This window comes from Nerophis ophidion, linkage group LG07 (genome assembly GCF_033978795.1).
Source record: "Nerophis ophidion isolate RoL-2023_Sa linkage group LG07, RoL_Noph_v1.0, whole genome shotgun sequence".
In the NCBI taxonomy this organism is placed as follows: Eukaryota; Metazoa; Chordata; class Actinopteri; order Syngnathiformes; family Syngnathidae; genus Nerophis; species Nerophis ophidion.
This window is the reverse complement of record NC_084617.1, coordinates 34663310-34685158: the sequence shown is the minus strand read 5'-3', so window position 1 is coordinate 34685158 and position 21849 is coordinate 34663310. Positions and strand designations below refer to the sequence as shown.

Here is a 21849-nt window from a genome sequence, read left to right as displayed (position 1 = left end):
CTATCCATAATCCTGTGACGTCATACAGTGCTGCCAATGTAAACAAACAATGGGAATAGCACAACAAGATATAGCGACATTAGCTCGGATTCAGACTCGGATTTCAGCGGCCTAAGCGATTCAACAGATTAGACATGTATTGAAACAGATGGTTGGAGTATGAAAGTATTGAAGAAGAAACTGAAGCTATTGAGCAAATAGCTATTGACGCTATTCATAGCCATAGCATGGCCGAATAGCTGCGTTAGCATCGCCGGTAAAATGTGCGGACCAAATGATCAGGACTTTCGCATTTTCAGATAATGGAGCAACTTAAATCCGTCGATTGGTGTTTTTTTCGCATTAACTGTGGGTAGAAGGAAACGTAATATAGTTGCAAATGCATCTGCAGGTTATCCATACATCTCTGTGCCATGTCTGCTTCAGCACCGCTGGTAAATAGCATGTTAGCATCGATTAGCTGGCAGTCACGCCGCGACCAAATATGTCTGATTAGCACATAAGTCAACATCAACAAAACTCACCTTTGTGATTTCGTTGACTTTATCATTGCAAATGCATCTGCAGGTTATCCATACATCTCTGTGCCATGTCTGTCATCGTCGGTAAATAGCATGTTAGCATCGATTAGCGTAGCATGTTAGCATCGATTAGCTGGCAGTCACGCCGCAACCAAATATGTCTGATTAGCACATAAGTCAACAACAAAACCCACCTTTGTGATTTCGTTGACTTTATCGTTGCAAATGCATCTGCAGGTTATCCATACATCTCTGTGCCATGTCTGTCATCGCCGGCCAAATGTGAAGACACTACAGCACATTCAATGGGGGTCTGGCGGCAGACACTTTCGCATCTTCAGTGCAACTTGAATCCCTCCCTGTTAGTGGTGTTACACCCTCCGACAACATATTGACGAGGCATGATGTCTCCAAGGTTCCAAAAAATAGTCGAAAAAACGGGAAATAACAGAGCTGAGACCCAATGTTTGCAATGTGTACAAAATGAAAATGGCGGCTGTATTACCTCGGTGACGTCACATTCTGACGTCATCGCCACCAAAGCAATAAACAGAAAGGCGTTTAATTCGCCAAAATTCACCCATTTAGAGTTCGTAAATCGGTTAAAAAAATATATGGTCTTTTTTCTGCACCATCAAGGTATATATTGACGCTTACATAGGTCTGGTGATAATGTTCCCCTTTAAGATAGCTAGTGCGAGCTTGCTTCTTCAGTAAATTGTTATCCATCATGGTTTTATGATCTTTTTCATACTAATTTTGAGAAGTTTGACAAAGAGAGGCTTACCGTGCCTCCAGTAGGGGGCGCTGCTTCCCCGGCCAGCATGTATCCTTCCACCAGGTGCAGGCAATAGTCCACTGAGGAGCCCACAAGGATGGAGAGAGAAATGGCCTCCACTGCTCCCAGCTCCCAGCCCAGCCAGTACATGAAGGCTCCCACCACACAGACCACTCCTGCGCACAAGGACAACAATGGCGGCCTGACCCTGGGCGCTGAAGGTGAACGTTACCTAGGATGGTGACAAGGACTGGAAGGAGGAGAAAAAGGTGCGCGGTGAAGACGGAGACGGACGCCACGCAGATGGCCAGAGAGAGCAGCAGACTCCAGAGGGCGCTCTCCACTCCTGCAAGAGAAAGGAGGTCTTTGGTGGTCTCACCTTCTCATGCGCCACCTCTGCCACGCGTACCTAGGATCTCCATGAAGATCTGCTTCCAGTGCTCGCAGGTCTGGAAGCCTCGTCTTAGAGACGAGGACTTGGGCAGCGAGGACAGTTGGTCCTGGATGAAAGTTTCCCACCGGAGGAAGTCGGAATAAGTCCGAAAGGAGGATTTCCCCTTGTACGTTGTCTGGGTCGCGGGCCACAAAACGTCCGGTCAGCGTAAATATTTCCAGGCGGCGTCAAACATTTGTGCTGACTCACAGATTCAAAGGCCATGGAGAGCCAGCGGACCTTGCCTGCGTGCATCCCTGCTGCGCCATGGGACAGCTGGCCTGGAAGGAGGTTGGGCTCCGGGAGAGAGTGACACTCCGGATGGACAAGAGGCAGGACGGAGGACAGTTTGTTGCCTAGCAAATCAGTAGGAGTCAGTAGACTTCAGGGCAGTGGTTCTTAACCAGGGTTCGATCGAACCCTAGGGGTTCGGTGGAGCCTCCGCCGCGGAGGTCAAGACACACCCGACTCATCTTGTAAATAAAAACTTCTCCCTATCGGTGTACGATGATACCCCCAAACAATATTCCCTCTAATGTTCCATCTGATTTGCAGGTGTGTCATTTGTTGAAAGTTCATGCACTGTGTTTGTTTTGTTCTTTGAACAAGGTGATGTTCATGCACAGTTCATTTTGTGCACTAGTAAACAAAACGTATAACTTTGTCATGAATTAATTAAAAAAAAAATCATAAAATATTTCACTAAAGAAGTGTTGTTTGAATGCACATATGAAACTGGTAGGGTTCGGTACCTCCAACAAGGTTAAGAACCACTGCTTTAGGGTGAAAAAAACTGGCAGCAGAATTTTACCAAAACAATTACAGTGGTACCAATTTTTCATTTTCATTTATAGCATTTTTCCATTGACAGCAGTATTTCTTCAGTATTTTCTGTAATGCCCACCCAGGAAGAAAAAAACGATTTCGCCCACCCCCCCACCCTCCGTTGCAACTTGAAATAGTATCATTTGTCTATAAAATTGCACACCTCTGCATAACATTGTATCCTTATTGAAAACTCAAGTAACATAAGTGAAGTGTGAAGTGAATTATATTTATATAGCGCTTTTTCTCTAATGACTCAAAGCGCTTTACATAGTGAAACCCAATATCTAATTTTTACATTTAAACCGGTGTGGGTGGCACTGGGAGCAGGTGGGTAAAGTGTCTTGCCCAAGGACACAACGGCAGTGACTAGGATGGCGGAAGCGGGGATCGAACCTGCAACCCTCAAGTTGCTGGCACGGCCGCTCTACCAACCTAGCTATACCGGTTTACAACAAATAACTTCATGGCCTACATTGTTTAAGCAGCGTCATCAGGGTTCCTAATAGTTTCTGAAAGAAAACAGCATTAAGTTTACACAACAAAGGGACACATATCAATAGCATATAGAGCAGGGATCGCAACAAATTAAAAGCCTTCCATTAGTGATATAATGAAGTCGACACATAAGCATCTATATTAACCTACTATCAAAATGACTATGTGTCGCAGGCTGACACAAATCTTCGTTGAAAGAAATGTTGTATTGTAATATTTATTCTACCCATTTTTACAACATTAGAAAACATTAGTAAAACTTCTCAGGGAGTGAGATAACTTCTCTAAATGACTGGTTTAGAATGGACAAGAGTATAGATGTGTGTGTCCGAGTTCAAGGAAAATGGCGGGCTGTCTTCCTCTAATGGAGTTATCTAATGGGGTAGTCAACAGACTTTAGGGTGAAAAAAACTGGCAGCAGAATTTTACCGAAAAAATAAGAGTGGTGCCAATTCATTATTTACAGTAATGCATTTAGAAAAATGACGGCCGATGTCATGATGACCACTGTCAGTGTGTACATTTGTCATGATGACGACAGTCGGTGTGTACCATGTAGGAGTGAACGGGGCGGATTGTCGCACTTGTTATGTTTGGCCATCAGAGGGCGCAGTCCTACAAACAATGTATAGAATGAGGGGAGCTCCCTCCAGTCTTCTTCAAACTATTATTGGTCGTCAGAACTTGAGGTCAGGGGACAATTTTTATTTTTCAGTTAAAATTGTAAATATTTAGCTCCGCAGTATTTTTTCTATGAGTCTTTTATACATACAATTTGTTATTGCATTATGTACTGAGTCATATATTTTTTTTAAATAAGTCATATATTATCATTATTATTATTATTATTATTATTATCATTTATTATTTAAAGCTTGAATCCCTAGATCAACTTCAGGTCTTATAAAGTAAAATAATAATAATAATAATTAAAGTTAAGTTAAAGTACCAATGATTGTCACACACACACCAGGTGTGGTGAAATTTGTCCTCTGCATTTGACCCATCCCCTTGATCACCCCCTGGGATGTGAGGGGAGCAGTGGGCAGAAGCGGTGCCGCGCCCGGGAATCATTTATGGTGATTCAACCCCCAATTCCAACCTTTGATGCTGAGTGCCAAGCAGGGAGGTAATGGGTTCCATTTTTGTATAGTCTTTGGTATGACTCGGCCGGGGTTTGAACTCCCAACCTACCGATCTTAGGGCGGACACTCTAACCACTATAGGCCAAACCCTATTTCTTGTGGCAAAAAACACAAAAAATATCCAATAATTTCCCCCAGATTTTAGTCGAGTATTTGATGTGAAGTAATTGGAGCCTTAAATACATCAATAAATCACAACACCATTTTTTTATTGTCTTATTTTTTGAGAGATGACAGTTAAAAAAAAAAAAAAAAACAACAAATGTTTGCCGATCCAAAAGGGACCCACTCGTATGGATCTGTTAAAAAATTATTTTTAACACTTTTATGTCAATTGTAAGTTTTTCATTTTTTTCTCAAAGGGAACATACTTCTTTTAATATGACAAACAAACAAAATATGCAATATTTTCCCCCAAAATAATTCAAAGTGGGGTATTTGATTGAGCCATGAATATGTCAATAAATCTAACAACATTGATTTTGATTCATAATATTTTTTTGAGCAATGACAGCTTTAATAAAGAAATATATATTCTGTTTTTGCTACATTTCACCTCTTTTATTACACTTGTTTAACGTTTAAAAAATGTTTTTTTAATGTATTTTTAGAAACTGCCGTAGGCCCTAAAAAATGAGTTGTGGGCCACCTTCAGGAAAGTCCTGGATTACAATGATAGCACAACAACAAAACTAAATAAATACCACAAATAAAAGAGTTAAAAACGTAATACTGTATAATAACGGTCCGGTCTTCTGAAAGGAAAGGCTCCCTCAAAAGAGCCATAAATCCCGTCTCTCCGACATTTCCTCTTAATAATAACTGCTTCCTTTCTTCCATCCACACTTGTTCAAATTTACCAATCACTTATGTCTTGGCTTATCTGAACTATTAGCATATATATATACATATATATATATACATATATATATATATGTATATATATATATATATATATATATACATATATATATATGTATATATATATATATATATATATATATATATATATATATATATATATACATATGTGTATATATATATATATATATATATATATATATATATATATATATATATATACACACACACATACACACTTACACACATAAACACAATAAAAGAGATTTGTACCTGAAGGCAGACACTGTGCTCCCCCTGGCTTCACAAGTTGTGTATTTGCACTCACTGCCTTGCAAATTTTGCAAAGATTTCCCATCTCCTTGAAAATGTCAAAATCGGGATCCAATATGACGTTGCCCTGTTGGCGAATGTAGCCATGGTTACCAGAGGAAGTCAAGAAAAGTTGACATTGTGTTGATGCTCACATTATCGCCAAGGACGTGATTGTCTCGGGGCTCCGTCCGATTCACCCCCAAGATGCCGAAGACCACAAAAACCATGGCGCCCGTGTCCACCAGGGGGCGCATGGCCGGGAGGCCACAGGTGCCGCCTCCGCACGGGTTGAAACCAGACGTCTTGGAGAGGGTGAGGGGTCCCGTGGTAGAACCTTCCCACAATGACACCACAGCACATGAGAACAAGATGGCGGCATGGGTGTGGTAACGCCGACTCACCTCTGGGAAGTGGAGAATAAAAGCTTCCACGTGTGGGTCCATCAGGCACGCCACGGATGCCGCAGCCAGGTGGGCTGACGCACACTCGGGTGGGATGAGGCCTCAGTTTATGCTGTGCAAAGTGCAGCTTCCTGGGAGGAGAAGGTATTGCATCATACACATTTAGCCTTTACTTAACTTCTCTCAGGATTTAAGACTACTTCTACACCTGCTGCTCCGCTGCGGCGCCGCCGCCACGAAAAAGGAAAAGTCAGGGATCCAGTTGTGGCGGCGATCACATGATCGAGATGTCATCATCCAGCTGGGGTAAGGGTGGTAGTCATGGGAAACGCACACGGTCATTCTTTGGGTGTAGTTCTGCCATGGCTGACTGAAGGCCTGCAGAGTGGAATATTACTGTCAATATACCAGTACTAGTATAGTATCACGGTACTAATGAATCAAAAACGGTACTATACTCTGTTTGAAAAGTACCGCTTCCCGGGTATGACAGACCTTCGTCACATTGTGACATTCCTGGTTTTACCAGCAGAGGAGCATGTTTGGCAGCGCACACACACAGAGTACTTACAAGCAGACACAGTGTGTAGACAGAAAAGGGAGATTGGACACATTTTGGTGTAAAAAGTAAAGATAAAGGTGAAGTTATAACACTGAAACACCCTCAGGAAGAGGTGCAGCAGCGTCACAAATCCTGGCCTCCATGGCGACAGATAAAGTAAGTTTCTTACAATTAACATCATCACTGGAGGACGAGGAATAGTTAAACATGCATACAATAGCTTACCGATGTCAACGCTAACAAAAGCTAGCGCTCCTGAATGTAAACAAATGCCAAGGGTGGATCTACACTGTAATGATACCAAGTACAGTAGCTTATCTAGTCGATACTACTGTAATTACGTCGATATTTTTTATCGTGACAAAATCTTTATTCCTTTTATTAAAATTCGTATTATGTTTATAAACTTAGGAAATATGTCCCTGGACACATGAGGACTTTGAATATGACCAATGTGTGATCCTGTAACTGTCATGCCTATAAGACTATGTTTTGTTTTTTGCCATGTTTGGTCAGGTTATGTTTAGTTGTTCAGACATTTAGTTCTGTCTTTGCACTTCCTGGTTTGTTTTCGTCTCCATGCCAACCCATTAGTTTCACCTGGTCTCCAAGTCACGTCCCTGTCCTCAGCCTCACACCTGTTTTCACTAATCATCACAGCTGCTATTTAAGTCATTCTTTTTCTGTCTTCGTCCTGGCATCTTCACCCTACCCATGCTGTTCCTACCTTCATGCCCTGGTTCACAGTTCCATGTCGTGTAAGTTTTTGTTTATAGTTTATAGTTAATTGCCCTTGTGCTAAGTCTTTTGATTATGTCCATAGTTTATGCCACAGTGCAAGTGTTTGTTTCCATAGCCAAGTTTTGTACCTCCATTGTGAGCGCCTTTTGTTTGTCTTTTGTTAGTTATAGTGTTAAAATAAAAAGATGTACTCACATTCACGTCTCGCTAGTGCTAAATTCCCACTGCGTCGAAGAAACAACCTTAATCCAAATCCAAGTCTGACAGTAACTACTTGGTATCGGACCGATACCTAAATGTGTGGTATCATCCAAAACTAATGTAAAGTATCAAAGAAGAGAAGAATAAGTGATTATTACATTTTAACAGAAGTGTAGATAGAACATGTTAAAAGAGAAAATAAGCAGATATTAACAGTAAATGAACAAGTAGATTAATAATAAATTTTTACAGTTTGTCCCTCATAATGTAGACAAAATAATAGGTAGATAAATGACACAATATGTTACTGCATAAGTCAGCAGACTAATTAGGAGTCTTTCTTTGCTTACTTACAACTAAAAAACAAGTTGTCCAGTACATTCACTATTTTATTTAAGGACTAAATTACAATAATAAACAAATGTTTCATGTACCCTAATAATTTTTGTCCAAATAAAGACAATAATGAATTTTTTGTTGTTGTCCCCTTTATTTAGAAAACATTTTAGTACCGGTACCAAAATATTAGTATCGGGACAACTCTACAAGCAACATCACCCTTTATCAATACATGTATCAGCTGTAGTCATGTGGAGTGCTATTGACAGTTTAACAATATCAACGTCATATTTTTTTACTTTTTCCTTATGATGTTTGATTGGCAACAGGAATAAGCGGTAGAAAAATGGATGGATGGATGGATGTTTTATTACATTTGATCAAAACAAAGTCAAAAGTGTACAACAAGGAAAGAAAAAGTACAATTACATATTGCACATTTTCATTTGTTGCCCTCAAAGTGCTTCTGTGTTCAGGTAAAAGAAATGATTTGAGAGAATGAAAATATCGACCTAATCACTCTAGTATGGATCATATACTGATACTGTTCTTGGTATCAACACCACCAAATGATGTGTGCTGACTGTCACAATGTTGTTATATTATCTCTCTCTCACTCTTATTCATCTATTTCTTTATTTCCTCTTAATAATAACTGCTTCCTTCCTTCCATCCACACTTGTTCAACTTTACTAAGCACTTAATTCTTGATGTTTTATTTCTATTTTAGCAGTTAACATACACATGTGTATATACATATAAATAAATAAATAAATAAATGGGGATGTACTTGTATAGCGCTTTTCTACCTTCAAGGTACTCAAAGCACTTTGACACTACTTCCATATTTACCCATTCACACACACATTCACACACTGATGGAGGGAGCTGCCATGCAAGGCGCCAACCAGCACCCATCAGGAGCAAGGGTGAAGTGTCTTGCTCAGGACACAACGGACGTGACGAGGTTGGTACTAGGTGGGATTTGAACCAGGGACCCTCAGGTTGCGCACGGCCACTCTCCCACTGCGCCACGCCGTCCCTATATATATATATATATATATATATATATATATATATATATATATATATATATATATATATATATATATATCATAATATTCTATTAGAGCGTATCAAAACACAAATTGGTATGTCAGACTTAGCCTTGTCTTGGTTCAACTCTTATCTTACTGACAGGATGCAGTGCGTCTCCCATAACAATGTGACCTCGGACTATGTTAAGGTAACGTGTGTTCCCCAGGGTTCGGTTCTTGGCCCTGCACTCTTCAGCATCTACATGCTGTTGCTAGGTGACATCATACGTGTTAGCTTTCACTGTTATAATGACGACAGCCAACTCAACTTTTTGCAACTCAATGCTAAGAAAACGGAAATAATACCACCCCAACATTTGACAACCAAACAATTACACAAGGCAACTCGGTAAAGAATTTGGGTATTATCTTCGACCCAACTCTCTCGTTTGAGTCACACATTAAGAGTGTTTCTAAAACGGCCTTCTTTTATCTCCCTAATATCGCAAACATTTTTTCCATTTTGTCCACTAGCAACGCTGAGATCATTATTCATGCGTTGATTATGTCTTGTCTCAATTATCCATCCATACATTTATCCATCTTCTTCCACTTATCCAAGGTCGGGTTGTGGGGGCAGCAACCTAAGCAGGGAAGCCCAGACTTCCCTCTCCCCAGCCACTTCATCCAGCTCTTCCCAGGGGATCCCGAGGCTTTCCCTGCCAGCAGTTAGACAAAGTCTTCCCAACGTGTCCTGGGTCTTCCCCGTGGCCTGCTACTGATCTGACGTGCCCTAAACAACTCCCTAGGGAGGCGTTTGGCTTGCATCCTGACCAGATGCCCGAACCACCTCGTCTTACTCCTCTCAATGTGGAGGAGCAGCGGATTTACTTTGAGCTCCTCCCGGATGGCAGAGCTTCTCATCCTATCTCTAAGGGAGAGTCCTGCCACACGGCGGAGGAAACTCATTTCGGCCGCTTGTACCCGTGATCTCATCCTTTCAGTCAAAACCCAAAGCTTATAACCATAGATGAGAACGGGAACGTAGATCGACCGGTAAATTACCGGCTCAGCTTCTTCTTCACCACAACGGATCGATTACTGAAGATGCCACACCGATCCGCCTTTCGATCTTGCGATCCACTGTTTTCTCACTCGTGAACAAGATTCCAAGGTACTTGAAATCCTCCACTTGGGGCAGGGTCTCCTCCCCAACCCGGAGATGGCACTCCACCCTTTTCCGGGCGAGAACCATGGACTCGGACTTGGAGGTGCTGATTCCCATCCCAGTCGCTTCACTCTCGGCTGCAAACCATCTCAGTGAGAGCTGAAGATTCTGGCCAGATGAAGCCATCAGGACCACATCATCTGCAAAAAGCAGAGACCTAATCCTGCAGCACCAACCCTCAGTGCCCTGACTGCACCTAGAAATTCTGTCCATAAAAGTTATGAACAGAATCGGTGACAAAGGGCAGCCTGGGTGGAGTCCAACCCTCACTGGAAATGTGTCCGACTTACTGCCAGCAATGCAGACCAAGCACATGTAGACTAGTTGGGCAAACTTCCATGCACCCTCAAGGACGCTGCCGAGAGTATAGAGCTGGTCCACAGTTCCACCACCAGGACGAAAACCCACTGTTCCTCCTGAATCAGAGGTTCATCTATCCGACGTAGCCTCCTCTCCAGTACACCTGAATAAATCTTACCAGGAAGGCTAAGGAGTGTGATCCCACGATAGTGGGAAAACATGCTATGGTTCCCCTTCTTAAAGAGAGGAACCACCAGCACGGTCTGCCAATCCAGAGGTACCACGCCCGATGTCCACGAGATGTTACAGAGTCTTGTCAACCAAGACCGACCCACAGCATCCACAGCCTTAAGGAACTCCAGGCGGATCTCATCCACCCCCAGGGCCTTGCCACCAAGGAGCTTTTTAACTACCTCAGCAACCTCAGCCCCAGAAATAGCAGAGCCTACCACAGATTCCCCAGGCACTGCTTCCTCATAGGAAGACGTGTTGGTAGGATTGAGCAGGTCTTCAGAGTATTCCCTCCATACACGGTGTTGACAGTGCCTGAGGCGGCGTATGTCGTCTAGAATCGCTTCAAAATCGTCCGAGTTTTTGCTTTCGCAACCGCTGAAGCGGCACACCGCTTGGCCTGTCTGTACCTGTCTGCTGCCTGCGGAGTCCTTTGAGCCAAAAGAACCCGATAGGACTATTTCTTCAGCTTGACGGCATCCCTCACTGTTGGTGTCCACAAGCGGGTTCTAGCATTACCGCCACGACAGGCACCAGATACCTTGCGGCCACAGCTCAAATCAGCCGCTTCGACAATAGAGGTTCGGAACATGGTCCACTCGGACTCAATGTCCAGCATCTCCCTTGTGACATGTTCAAAATTCTTATGGAGGTGGGAATTGAAACTCTCTCTGAAGGGAGACTCTGCTAGACGTTCCGGGCAGGCCCTCACAATGCCTTTGGGCCTGCCAGGTCTGTCTGGCATCCTTCCCCACTATCGCAGCCAACTCACCACCAGGTGGTGATCAGTAGAAAGCTCCGCCCCTCTCTTCTCCCGAGTGACCAAAAGATGCAGCCGCAAATCCAATGACACAACTTCAAAGTCGATCATGGAACTGCGGCCTATCGTGTCCTGGTGCCAAGTGCACATATGGACACCCTTATGTTTGAAAATGGTGTTTGTTATATGACAATCTGCGACGAGCACTAAAGTCCAATAACAAAACACCACTCGGTTGCAGATCTGGGCGGCCAGTCTTCCCAATCACGCCTCTCCTGGTTTCACTGTTGTTTCCAACATGTGCAATGAAGTCCCCCAGTAGGACAAGTGAATCACGCCTGGGAGCACTTTCTAGTACTCCCTCGAGTGTATCCAAAAAGGGTGGGTACTTTGAATTGCTGTTTGGTGCGTAAGCACAAACAACAGTCATGACCCGTCCCCCCACCCAAAGGCAGAGGGAAGCTACCCTCTCGTCCACCGGGTTGAACTCCAACGTGCAGGCTTTCAGCCGAGGGGCAACAAGAATTGTTAGCGCAGCCCGTCGCCTCTCACTGCGTGCAACGCCAGTGTGGAAGAGAGTCCAGCCCCTCTCGAGAGAACTGGTTCCAGAGCCCTTGCTGTGCGTCGAAGTCAGTCCGACTATATCCCTCAGGAACTTCTCCACCTCGTGCTTTAGTTCAGGCTCCTTCCCCCCCAGTGAGGTGACGTTCCACGTCCCAAGAGCTAGCTTATGTAGCCAAGGATCGGAGCCCCAAGTGCCCCGCCTTCGGCTTACGCCCAGCTCACATCGCACCTGACCTCTTTGACCCCTCCTGAGAGTGGTGAGCCCATTGGAGGAGGGGACCCACGTTGCCTCTTCGGGCTGTGCCCGGCCGGGCCCCATGGAGCGCCTGGTGCCCAGGTGGGTCCCACATGGTTCCCGGCCACTAGGCCCTCGCCATCGTGCCCAAACTCCAGACCTGGCTCCAGAGGGGGGCCCCGGTTACCCACGTCCGGGCGAAGGAAAACTTGAGTCTCGGTTGTTGTATTTCCATTAAAGTCTTTGAGCTGCTCTTTGGCTGATCCCTCACCAAGGACCTGTTTGTCTTGGGAGATCCTACCAGGGGGCATAGAAGCACCCTGACAACATAGCTACTAGGATCTTTGGGACACGCTCCTCTACCACGATAAGGTGGCAGCACAGAGAGGAGCCGTCTCGATTACTGTAACGTATTATTGTATTATTTTCATGTCTCCCTATGTCGAGCATTAAAAGATTACAGTTGGTAGAAAATGCAGGTGAAAGAAAAATAAAGTTTTATCATATTATGCCTATGCTGTATATACCTTTACATACTTATATACATATATATATATACCTATATATAGTATATACCTATACTGGCTCACCTGCACTGGCTTCCTGTGCACTTAAGATGTGCCTTTACGGTTTTACTTACTTTACACGGTCTATCTCCATCCTATCTTGCTGATTGTATTGTACCATATGTCCCGGCAAGAAATTTGCATTCAACGAACTCCGATTTATTCGTGATTCCCAGAGCCCAAAAAAGCCTGCGGGCTATAGAGCGTTTTCTATTTGGGCTCCAGTACTCTAGAATGTTCTAGCAGTAACAGTTAGAGATGCTACCTCAGTAGAAGCATTTAAGTCCCATCTTAAAACTAATTTGTATACTCTAGCCCAGGGGTAGGGAACCTATGGCTCTAGAGCCAGATGTGGCTGTTTTGATGACTGCACCTGGCTCTCAAATAAATCTTAGCTGACATTGCTTAACACGATAAGTAATGAATAATTCCGCTGGTAATCATAGTGTCAAAAATAACGTTCAAAATATAAAACATTCTCATGCATTTTAATCCATCCATCCGTTTTCTACCGCACCTGTTCAAGAAGTCGCATCAATGGTAAGAAGTATTTTATTTATTTTTGGTTAGCCTCAGAATAACAATGTTATTAAAAAGAATAAGAGACTTATTATACCCTAAAAATGTTGGTCTTTCTTAAAAATGCACGCATATAGTTGTATTCAGTGTTAAAAAATAAATAAATGATATGGCTCTCATGGAAATACTTTAAAAAAATATTTGGCTTGTATGGCTCTCTCAGCCAAAAAGGTTCCCGACCCCTGCTCTAGCCTTTAAATAGACCCTCTTTTAGACCAGTTGATCTGCCGTTTCTTTTCTGCTCTGACCCCCTCTCCTGCGTAGAGAGGGGGGGGGGGGGGTGGGCACAGATTCGGTGACCACAGATGATTTGCTAGCTGTTCAAAGTGGGGACCCAGGGTGGACCACTCATCTGTGCATCAGTTGAGGACGTCTCAACGCTGCTAACCTGTCTCCACTCAAGATGATCTCCTGCTGGCCCCACTACGGACTTGACTCTCACATTATTACGTTAGATCCAATATGGACTTGTCTCTCACACTATTATGTTAGATCCACTATGGACTTGACTCTCACACTATTATGTTAGATCCACTATGGACTGGACTCTCACACTATTATGTTAGATCCACTATGGACTGGACTCACACTATTATGTTAGATCCACTATGGACTGGACTCTCACACTATTATGTTAGATCCACTATGGACTGGACTCTCACACTATTAACTAGATCCATTATGGACTGGACTTTCACACTATTATGTTAGATACACTATGGACTTGACTCTCCAACGATTATGTTAGATCCACTATGGACTTGACTCTCACACTATTATGTTAGATCCACTATGGACTGGACTCTCACACTATTATGTTAGATCCACTATGGACTGGACTCTCACACTATTAACTAAATCCACTATGGACTGGACTTCCACACTATTATGTTAGATCCACAATGGACTTGACTCTCCAACGATTATGTTAGATCCACAATGGACTTGACTCTCACACTATTATGTTAGATCCACTATGGACTGGACTCTCACACTATTATGTTAGATCCACTATGGACTGGACTCTCACACTATTATGTTAGATCCACTATGGACTTGACTCTCACACTATTATGGAACTGTCATAGGATGTGCAACAAATCCAGTCGTGAAATTTCCTCACTCCTAAATATTCCAAAGTCAACTGTGGGCTTTATTACAATAAGAGTGAAGAGTTTGGGAACAACAACAACTCAGCCACCAAGTGGTAGGCGACGTAAACTGACAGAGAGGTCAGCATAGTGTAAAGACTTTCTGCACAGTCAGTTACAACAGCGTTCCAAACTTTATGTTACCTTCCAATTAGCCCACGTACAGTGAACAGAGAGCTTCATGGAATGGGTTTCTGTGGCCGACCAGCTTATTTCTTAGCCATACATCACCAAGTCCAATGCAAAGTGTGAGATACAGTGGTGTAAAGCATGTCGCCACTGGACTCTAGGGGAGTGGAGACGCCTTCTCTGGACTGATGAATCATGCTTTTCCATCTGGCAATCTGATGGACCAGTTTGGGTTTGGAGGTTGCAAGGAGTACGCTACATTTTGGACTGCATTGTGCCGAGTGTGAAATTTGGTGGAGGAGGAATTATGGTGCGGGGTTGTTTTGTCAGGAGTTGAGCTTGGCCCATTAGTTCCAGTGAATGGAATTTTGAATGCTCCAGGATACCAAAACATTTAGGACAATTCCATGCTCCAACCTTGTGGGAACAGTTTGGAGCGGGCCCCTTCCTCTTCCAACATGACTGTGCACCAGTGCACAAAACAAGGTCCATAAAGACAGGGATGACAGAGTCTGGTGTGGATTAACTTGACTGGCCTGCACAGAGTCCTGACCTGAACCCGATAGAACACCTTTGGGATGAATTAGAACAGAGACTGAGAGCCAGGCCTTCTCCACCAACATCAGTGTGTGATCTCACCAATGCGCTTTTGGAAGAATGGTGAAACATTGCTATAAACACACTCCGCAACCTTGTGGACAGCCTTCCCGGAAGAGTTGAAGCTGTATTAGCTGCAAAAGGTGGAGCCACATAATATTGAACCCTATGGGTTAGGAATGGGATGGGACCTCAACTTCTTTTTTTTTTTTTTTGTCCTGTCTAGCTTCTCAGGCAAATCATATAGTTGATGTAGGTGCCCATATCGGCTGTTCAGATTGACTTTACAAAAGAGAAGTGTAGGATACTTCTTTTGTTGCCTTATTTGAATTTGACTTTATTAAATGTATTTATATTATCATTTGGTGCAGCCGGGCCAGAGCAGGAGGGGATAGAAAGAGAAAAAAAGGAAGACAGAGGGGGAAATTGTGGGGGTAAGAGGGGGATTAGACAGAGAGACAAAAACAACAGCAAACACAACAATAACAAAAAAAACAACAACAACAATATAACAACACCAGAACATACGATATGCACAAATATGATCGCAAAAGTGATAGCACAGAAGCAGTTAGTGAAATAAATAATAATATAGAAATGACAATGAGCATATTTACACTACAGCTGGAGCAATACAAATACCTATAGAAAAAGCGCTATTGATAATGAACAATACCAATAGTTTACCTCTATTATCAACAATACAGTTGTTCAAATGCAACAATACATATACATTATGATAGCTAGAAAGATACATTAAAAAAAGAAAGAAGAAAAAAAGGAATACCGAAAGATGGAGGGGAAGAGAGAGAGGCAACTTATATTAATCTTGTAGATTGTTATAGTGACAATGGGTTAAGATTTGTCAGTATGCGACGTGTTACCCAGTTTACCCTAGGGCAACAACGTTGATATATGTTTGATGAAACGTAATTATGTTTGTATATGTACTTGTATGTGAACACAATGTGTATATGAATGTTTGTACAGTGAATGTGCGTGTAGATGGACAAATTTGGAGTATGTAGGTATGTGCTGTATTTGTGTATGTATGTGGGAGCGTAGGCACCAATGTATGTACGTTTGTATGTATGAATAACTGTGTGTGTGTGTGTGTGTGAGTATATGTGTGGTTGTATGTACAATATATTTGACCCCCAGTGTGCGTGGGAGCCAAAGTACGGCCCCAGCCGCCCAGAGAGCCCAACCCAAACAGCAGGTGTGGCGCCCAGGGAACCAGGGACCACCAACCCACGCAGCCAGGCCGGCCAGCGACAGGAACCCCAGAGCCCGGCCCACCGCGCCGCCCGGAAGAGCCAGCAGCAGGCCGCAGACAGACGCGCCCGGCAGAGGACAGGGCACGAGAGAAGCAGCGGACGGCCAGATCCCAAGCCAGCGAGAGAGAACCCCCTACACGGGCAGAAAGACGGAACACCACGCCCGGGGGAACCCAGAGACTCCCCGAAACCGGACGGGTAGACCGCCTCCATCCCACCAGCAACTGGGCCCCACGTACCCACCCCCCACCCCCGGAGAGCACTGCGCGGTTCACACCAGGCCACCCCACCCAAAATCGGCCGCCACAGGACCACCCAGTGCAGGGCCGCAGGAACCACCCACCCCACCCGCAGTGACCCCAACGATGGAGATGGAACCACCAGCAACCGCCCTGTCGAAGTGCCCCCCCTGAGGAAGAGGGAAAAAACTAAAAAAAAAAAAACATAATTAATATATAAAAAAAAAAGATTAAAAAAAAAAAAAAAATCAAATTATATATATATATATATATATATATATATATATATATATATATATATGTGTACATATAAATATATACACAAATACATACACACACACATACACATACATACATGCATTTATGCAATACATATATGCATATATACACATACATACACATATACACATACATACACATATACATGTACACATACATACACACACATACAAACATATATATATATATATACACATATACATATACACTTACATACACATATACATGTACACATACATACACACACATACAAACATGTATATACACATACACATATATATATATATATACATACATACATATATACATATACATACATTTATATACATACATACATATATATACATACATACATACACACATATACATACATGCACACATTCACATTTATACATACACATACCTCCGTATACATATATACACACACACAAAAAAATTAATAAATAAAAAAATTAAAAAAGATTTAAAATAAGATCACAGACATGCTCTATTTTTGTTTCATTTGACATCACATGGACAAAGATAAGACCTTCTGCAGGAAAGTTCTGTGGTCAGATGAAACAAAAATTGAGCTGTTTGGCCACAATACCCAGCAATATGTCTGACACTGATAAATGACCACAGCCCTAATAAAAGGTGCTTGCTGACCTGAAACAAAGGCACCTGGTCATGGTCCGTGCTGCACAGCTGCCAGGGGGAAGGAGTGCTGGCGTTGAGGGAGAAGCGGTAAACCGTTGTGGAACTTCTGAGATTCAACTTCGATACAAACACTGTGAGTAAAAATGCTAAAAAACAGAAAGAGGGGTAGAGTGCATCAGCAGAGAGCAAAGAAGTGTATTACAGTACATCTCTCAGGTAATACAAAATAAATCAAGCTTGAATATACATTCACATCAGTGTTTCTTCACCATAGGGCCGCCAAAAAGGATCTATTTCTCAGTTGTGGCAGGACCTGTTGTAATACACCTTATCACCACTGGAGTGAATGTCATGGGTAAATTCCATCCATCCATCTATCCATTTTTTCTACCGCTTGTCCCTTTCGGGGTCGCGGGGGGCGCTGGAGCCTATCTCAGCTGCATTCGGGTGGAAGGCAGCGCAAAAAAAGATGACCAAAGTGGTGAATAGAGATGGGGTTTAGGGCTCTTTGAAGGGAGGCGTTCCTTTTATATGACAAATTCAAAAGACTGACTCGTTATTGTAATTTTTATAAAAATCAAGAAAACAGCTTGGCTGTGTGGGTTTACCAATGTAAAATACTTTGAGACAATTGTGAAAAACAGCTGTTGAAAATATATATATATATATATATATATATATATATATATATATATATATATATATACTCCTCTCTGAGCTGCTACCTTACCGTGGTAGAGGAGTTTGCGTGTCCCAATGATCCTAGGAGCTATGTTGTCTGGGGGTTTTCATGCCCCCTGGTAGGGTCTCCCAAGACAAACAGGTCCTAGGTGAGTGATCAGACAAAGAGCAGCTCAAAGACTTCTATGGAATTACAACGAAATGAACCCAGATTTCCCTCGCCCGGACGCGGGTCACCGGGGCCCCGCTCTGGAGCCAGGCCCGGAGTTGGGGCACGATGGCGAGCGCCTGGTGGTCGGGCCTGTTCCCATGGGGCCCGGCCGGGCACAGCCCGAAGAGGCAACGTGGGTCATCCCTCCAATGGGCTCACCACTCATAGGAGGGGCCATAGAGGTCGGGTGCATTGTGAGCTGGGCGGCAGCCGAAGGCAGGGCACTTGGCGGTCCGATCCTCGGCTACAGAAGCTAGCTCTTGGGACGTGGAACGTCACCTCACTGGGGGGGAAGGAGCCTGAGCTAGTGCGCGAGGTAGAGAAGTTCCGGCTGGATATAGTCGGACTCACCTCGACGCACAGCAAGGGCTCTGGAACCAGTTCTCTCGAGAGGGACTGGACCCTCTTCCACTCTGGCGTTGCCGGCAGTGAGAGGCGACGGGCTGGGGTGGCAATTCTGGTTGCCCCCCGGCTCAAAGCCTGTACGTTTGAGTTCAACCCAGTGGACGAGAGGGTAGCTTCCCTTCGCCTTCGGGTGGGGGGACGGGTCCTGACTGTTGTTTGTGCTTACGCACCAAACAGCAGTTCAGAATACCCACCCTTTTTGGGTACACTCGAGGGAGTACTGGAAAGTGCTCCTCCGGGTGATTCCCTTGTCCTACTGGGAGACTTCAACGCTCATGTTGGCAACGACAGTGAAACCTGGAGAGGCGTGATTGGGAAGAATGGTCGCCCGGATCTAAACCCGAGTGGTGTTTTGTTATTGGACTTTTGTGCTCGTCACAGTTTGTCGATAACAAACACCATGTTCAAACATAAGGGTGTCCATATGTGCACTTGGCACCAGGACACCCTAGGCCGCAGTTCCATGATCGACTTTGTAGTTGTGTCATCGGATTTGCGGCCTTATGTTTTGGACACTCGGGTGAAGAGAGGGGCGGAGCTTTCTACCGATCACCACCTGGTGGTGAGTTGGCTGCGATGGTGGGGGAGGATGCCGGACAGACCTGGCAGGCCCAAACGCATTGTGAGGGTCTGCTGGGAACGTCTGGCAGAGTCTCCTGTCAGAGAGAGTTTCAATTCACACCTCCGGGAGAACTTTGAACATGTCAAGAGGGAGGTGCGGGACATTGAGTCTGAGTGGACCATGTTCCGAACCTCTATTGTCGAGGCGGCTGATTGGAGCTGTGGCCGCAAGGTTGTTGGTGCCTGTCGTGGCGGTAATCCCAGAACCCGTTGGTGGACACCAGCAGTGAGGGATGCCGTCAAGCTGAAGAAGGAGTCCTATCGGGTTCTTTTGGCTCATAGGACTCCGGAGGCAGTGGACGGGTATCGACGGGCCAAGCGGTGTGCAGCTTTAGCGGTCGCGGAGGCAAAAACTCGGACATGGGAAGAGTTCGGGGAAGCCATGGAAAACGACTTCCGGACGGCTTCGAAGCGATTCTGGACCACCATACGGCGCCTCAGGAAGGGGAAGCAGTGCACTATCAACACCGTGTATGGTGCGGATGGTGTTCTGCTGACTTCGACTGCGGATGTTGTGGATCGGTGGAGGGAATACTTCGAAGACCTCCTCAATCCCACCAACACGTCTTTCTTTGAGGAAGCGGTGCCTGGGGAATATGTAGTGGACTCTCCTATTTCTGGGGCTGAGGTCGCTGAGGTAGTTAAAAAGCTCCTCGGCGGCAAGGCCCCGGGGGTGGATGAGATCCGCCCGGAGTTCCTTAAGGCTCTGGATGCTGTGGGGCTGTCTTGGTTGACAAGACTCTGCAGCATCGCGTGGACATCGGGGGCGGTACCTCTGGATTGGCAGACCGGGGTGGTGGTCCCTCTCTTTAAGAAGGGGGACCGGAGGGTGTGTTCCAACTATCGTGGGATCACACTCCTCAGCCTTCCCGGTAAGGTTTATTCAGGTGTACTGGAGAGGAGGCTTCGCCGGATAGTCGAACCTCGGATTCAGGAGGAACAGTGTGGTTTTCGTCCTGGTCGTGGAACTGTGGACCAGCTCTATACTCTCGGCAGGGTTCTTGAGGGTGCATGGGAGTTTGCCCAACCAGTCTACATGTGCTTTGTGGACTTGGAGAAGGCATTCGACCGTGTCCCTCGGGAAGTCCTGTGGGGAGTGCTCAGAGAGTATGGGGTATCGGAATGTCTTATTGTGGCAGTCCGCTCCCTGTATGATCAGTGCCAGAGCTTGGTCCGCATTGCTGGCAGTAAGTCGGACACGTTTCCAGTGAAGGTTGGACTCCGCCAAGGCTGTCCTTTGTCACCGATTCTGTTCATAACTTTTATGGACAGAATTTCTAGGCGCAGCCAAGGCGTTGAGGGGTTCCGGTTTGGTGGCCACGGGATTAGGTCTCTGCTTTTTGCAGATGATGTAGTCCTGATGGCTTCATCTGGCCGGGATCTTCAGCTCTCACTGGATCGGTTCGCAGCCGAGTGTGAAGCGACCGGAATGAGAATCAGCACCTCCAAGTCCGAGTCCATGGTTCTCGCCCGGAAAAGGGTGGAGTGCCATCTCCGGGTTGGGGAGGAGACCCTGCCCCAAGTGGAGGAGTTCAAGTACCTAGGAGTCTTGTTCACGAGTGGGGGAAGAGTGGATCGTGAGATCGACAGGCGGATCGGTGCGGCGTCTTCAGTAATGCGGACGTTGTATCGATCCGTTGTGGTGAAGAAGGAGCTGAGCCGGAAGGCAAAGCTCTCAATTTACCGGTCGATCTACGTTCCCATCCTCACCTATGGTCATGAGCTTTGGGTCATGACCGAAAGGATAAGATCACGGGTACAAGCGGCCGAAATGAGTTTCCTCCGCCGGGTGGCGGGGCTCTCCCTTAGAGATAGGGTGAGAAGCTCTGCCATCCGGGAGGAGCTCAACGTAAAGCCGCTGCTCCTCCACATCGAGAGGAGCCAGATGAGGTGGTTCGGGCATCTGGTCAGGATGCCACCCGAACGCCTCCCTAGGGATGTGTTTAGGGCACGTCCAGCTGGTAGGAGGCCACGGGGAAGACCCAGGACACGTTGGGAAGACTATGTCTCCCGGCTGGCCTGGGAACGCCTCGGGATCCCCCGGGAAGAGCTAGACGAAGTGGCTGGAGATAGGGAAGTCTGGGCTTCCCTGCTTAGGCTGCTGCCCCCGCGACCCGACCTCGGATAAGCGGAAGATGATGGATGGATGGATGGATGGATATATATATATATATATATATATATATATATATATATATATATATATATATATATATATATATATATATATATATATATATATATATGACGAGATGGCTCCTTCAAGGCCTTGATCGACTCATTAGTTAGGCAAAAATGAGTTTCAAGCCCTCTAAGTCCAGGTCCTTGGTCTTGAGGAAAGGTAAAGTATCCGACCACTTTCGCTTCAGTCTGGCAGACACCCAAATTCCATCTGTGTCAGAAAAGCCAGTGAAGAGCCTGGGCAAGCTCTTCACCAGTGATCTGAAGGATACCGCTGCACATCAAGCTACCAGCGATAACCTCAACATGTGGCTCTCAA

The 21849-nt window shown here is 45.0% G+C and overlaps 1 protein-coding gene across 4 annotated transcripts in view; it reads right to left on the bottom strand.

Moving 5' to 3' along the window:
• disp3 (dispatched RND transporter family member 3) overlaps window positions 1-21849 on the bottom strand; it is an 84410-nt gene that overhangs the window by 6949 nt on the left and 55612 nt on the right. For all 4 annotated transcript variants that reach the window (XM_061906073.1, XM_061906074.1, XM_061906075.1 and 1 more), the window contains 9 exons: window positions 17441-17577; window positions 5986-6155; window positions 5778-5908; window positions 5529-5710; window positions 5335-5461; window positions 1943-2088; window positions 1709-1868; window positions 1532-1645; window positions 1309-1475 (listed from right to left, as the gene is read on the bottom strand). In XM_061906073.1, coding sequence (XP_061762057.1) covers window positions 1309-1475; window positions 1532-1645; window positions 1709-1868; window positions 1943-2088; window positions 5335-5461; window positions 5529-5710; window positions 5778-5908; window positions 5986-6155; window positions 17441-17577 — 1334 coding nt within the window. The remainder of the gene's footprint in view (window positions 1-1308; window positions 1476-1531; window positions 1646-1708; window positions 1869-1942; window positions 2089-5334; window positions 5462-5528; window positions 5711-5777; window positions 5909-5985; window positions 6156-17440; window positions 17578-21849) is intronic.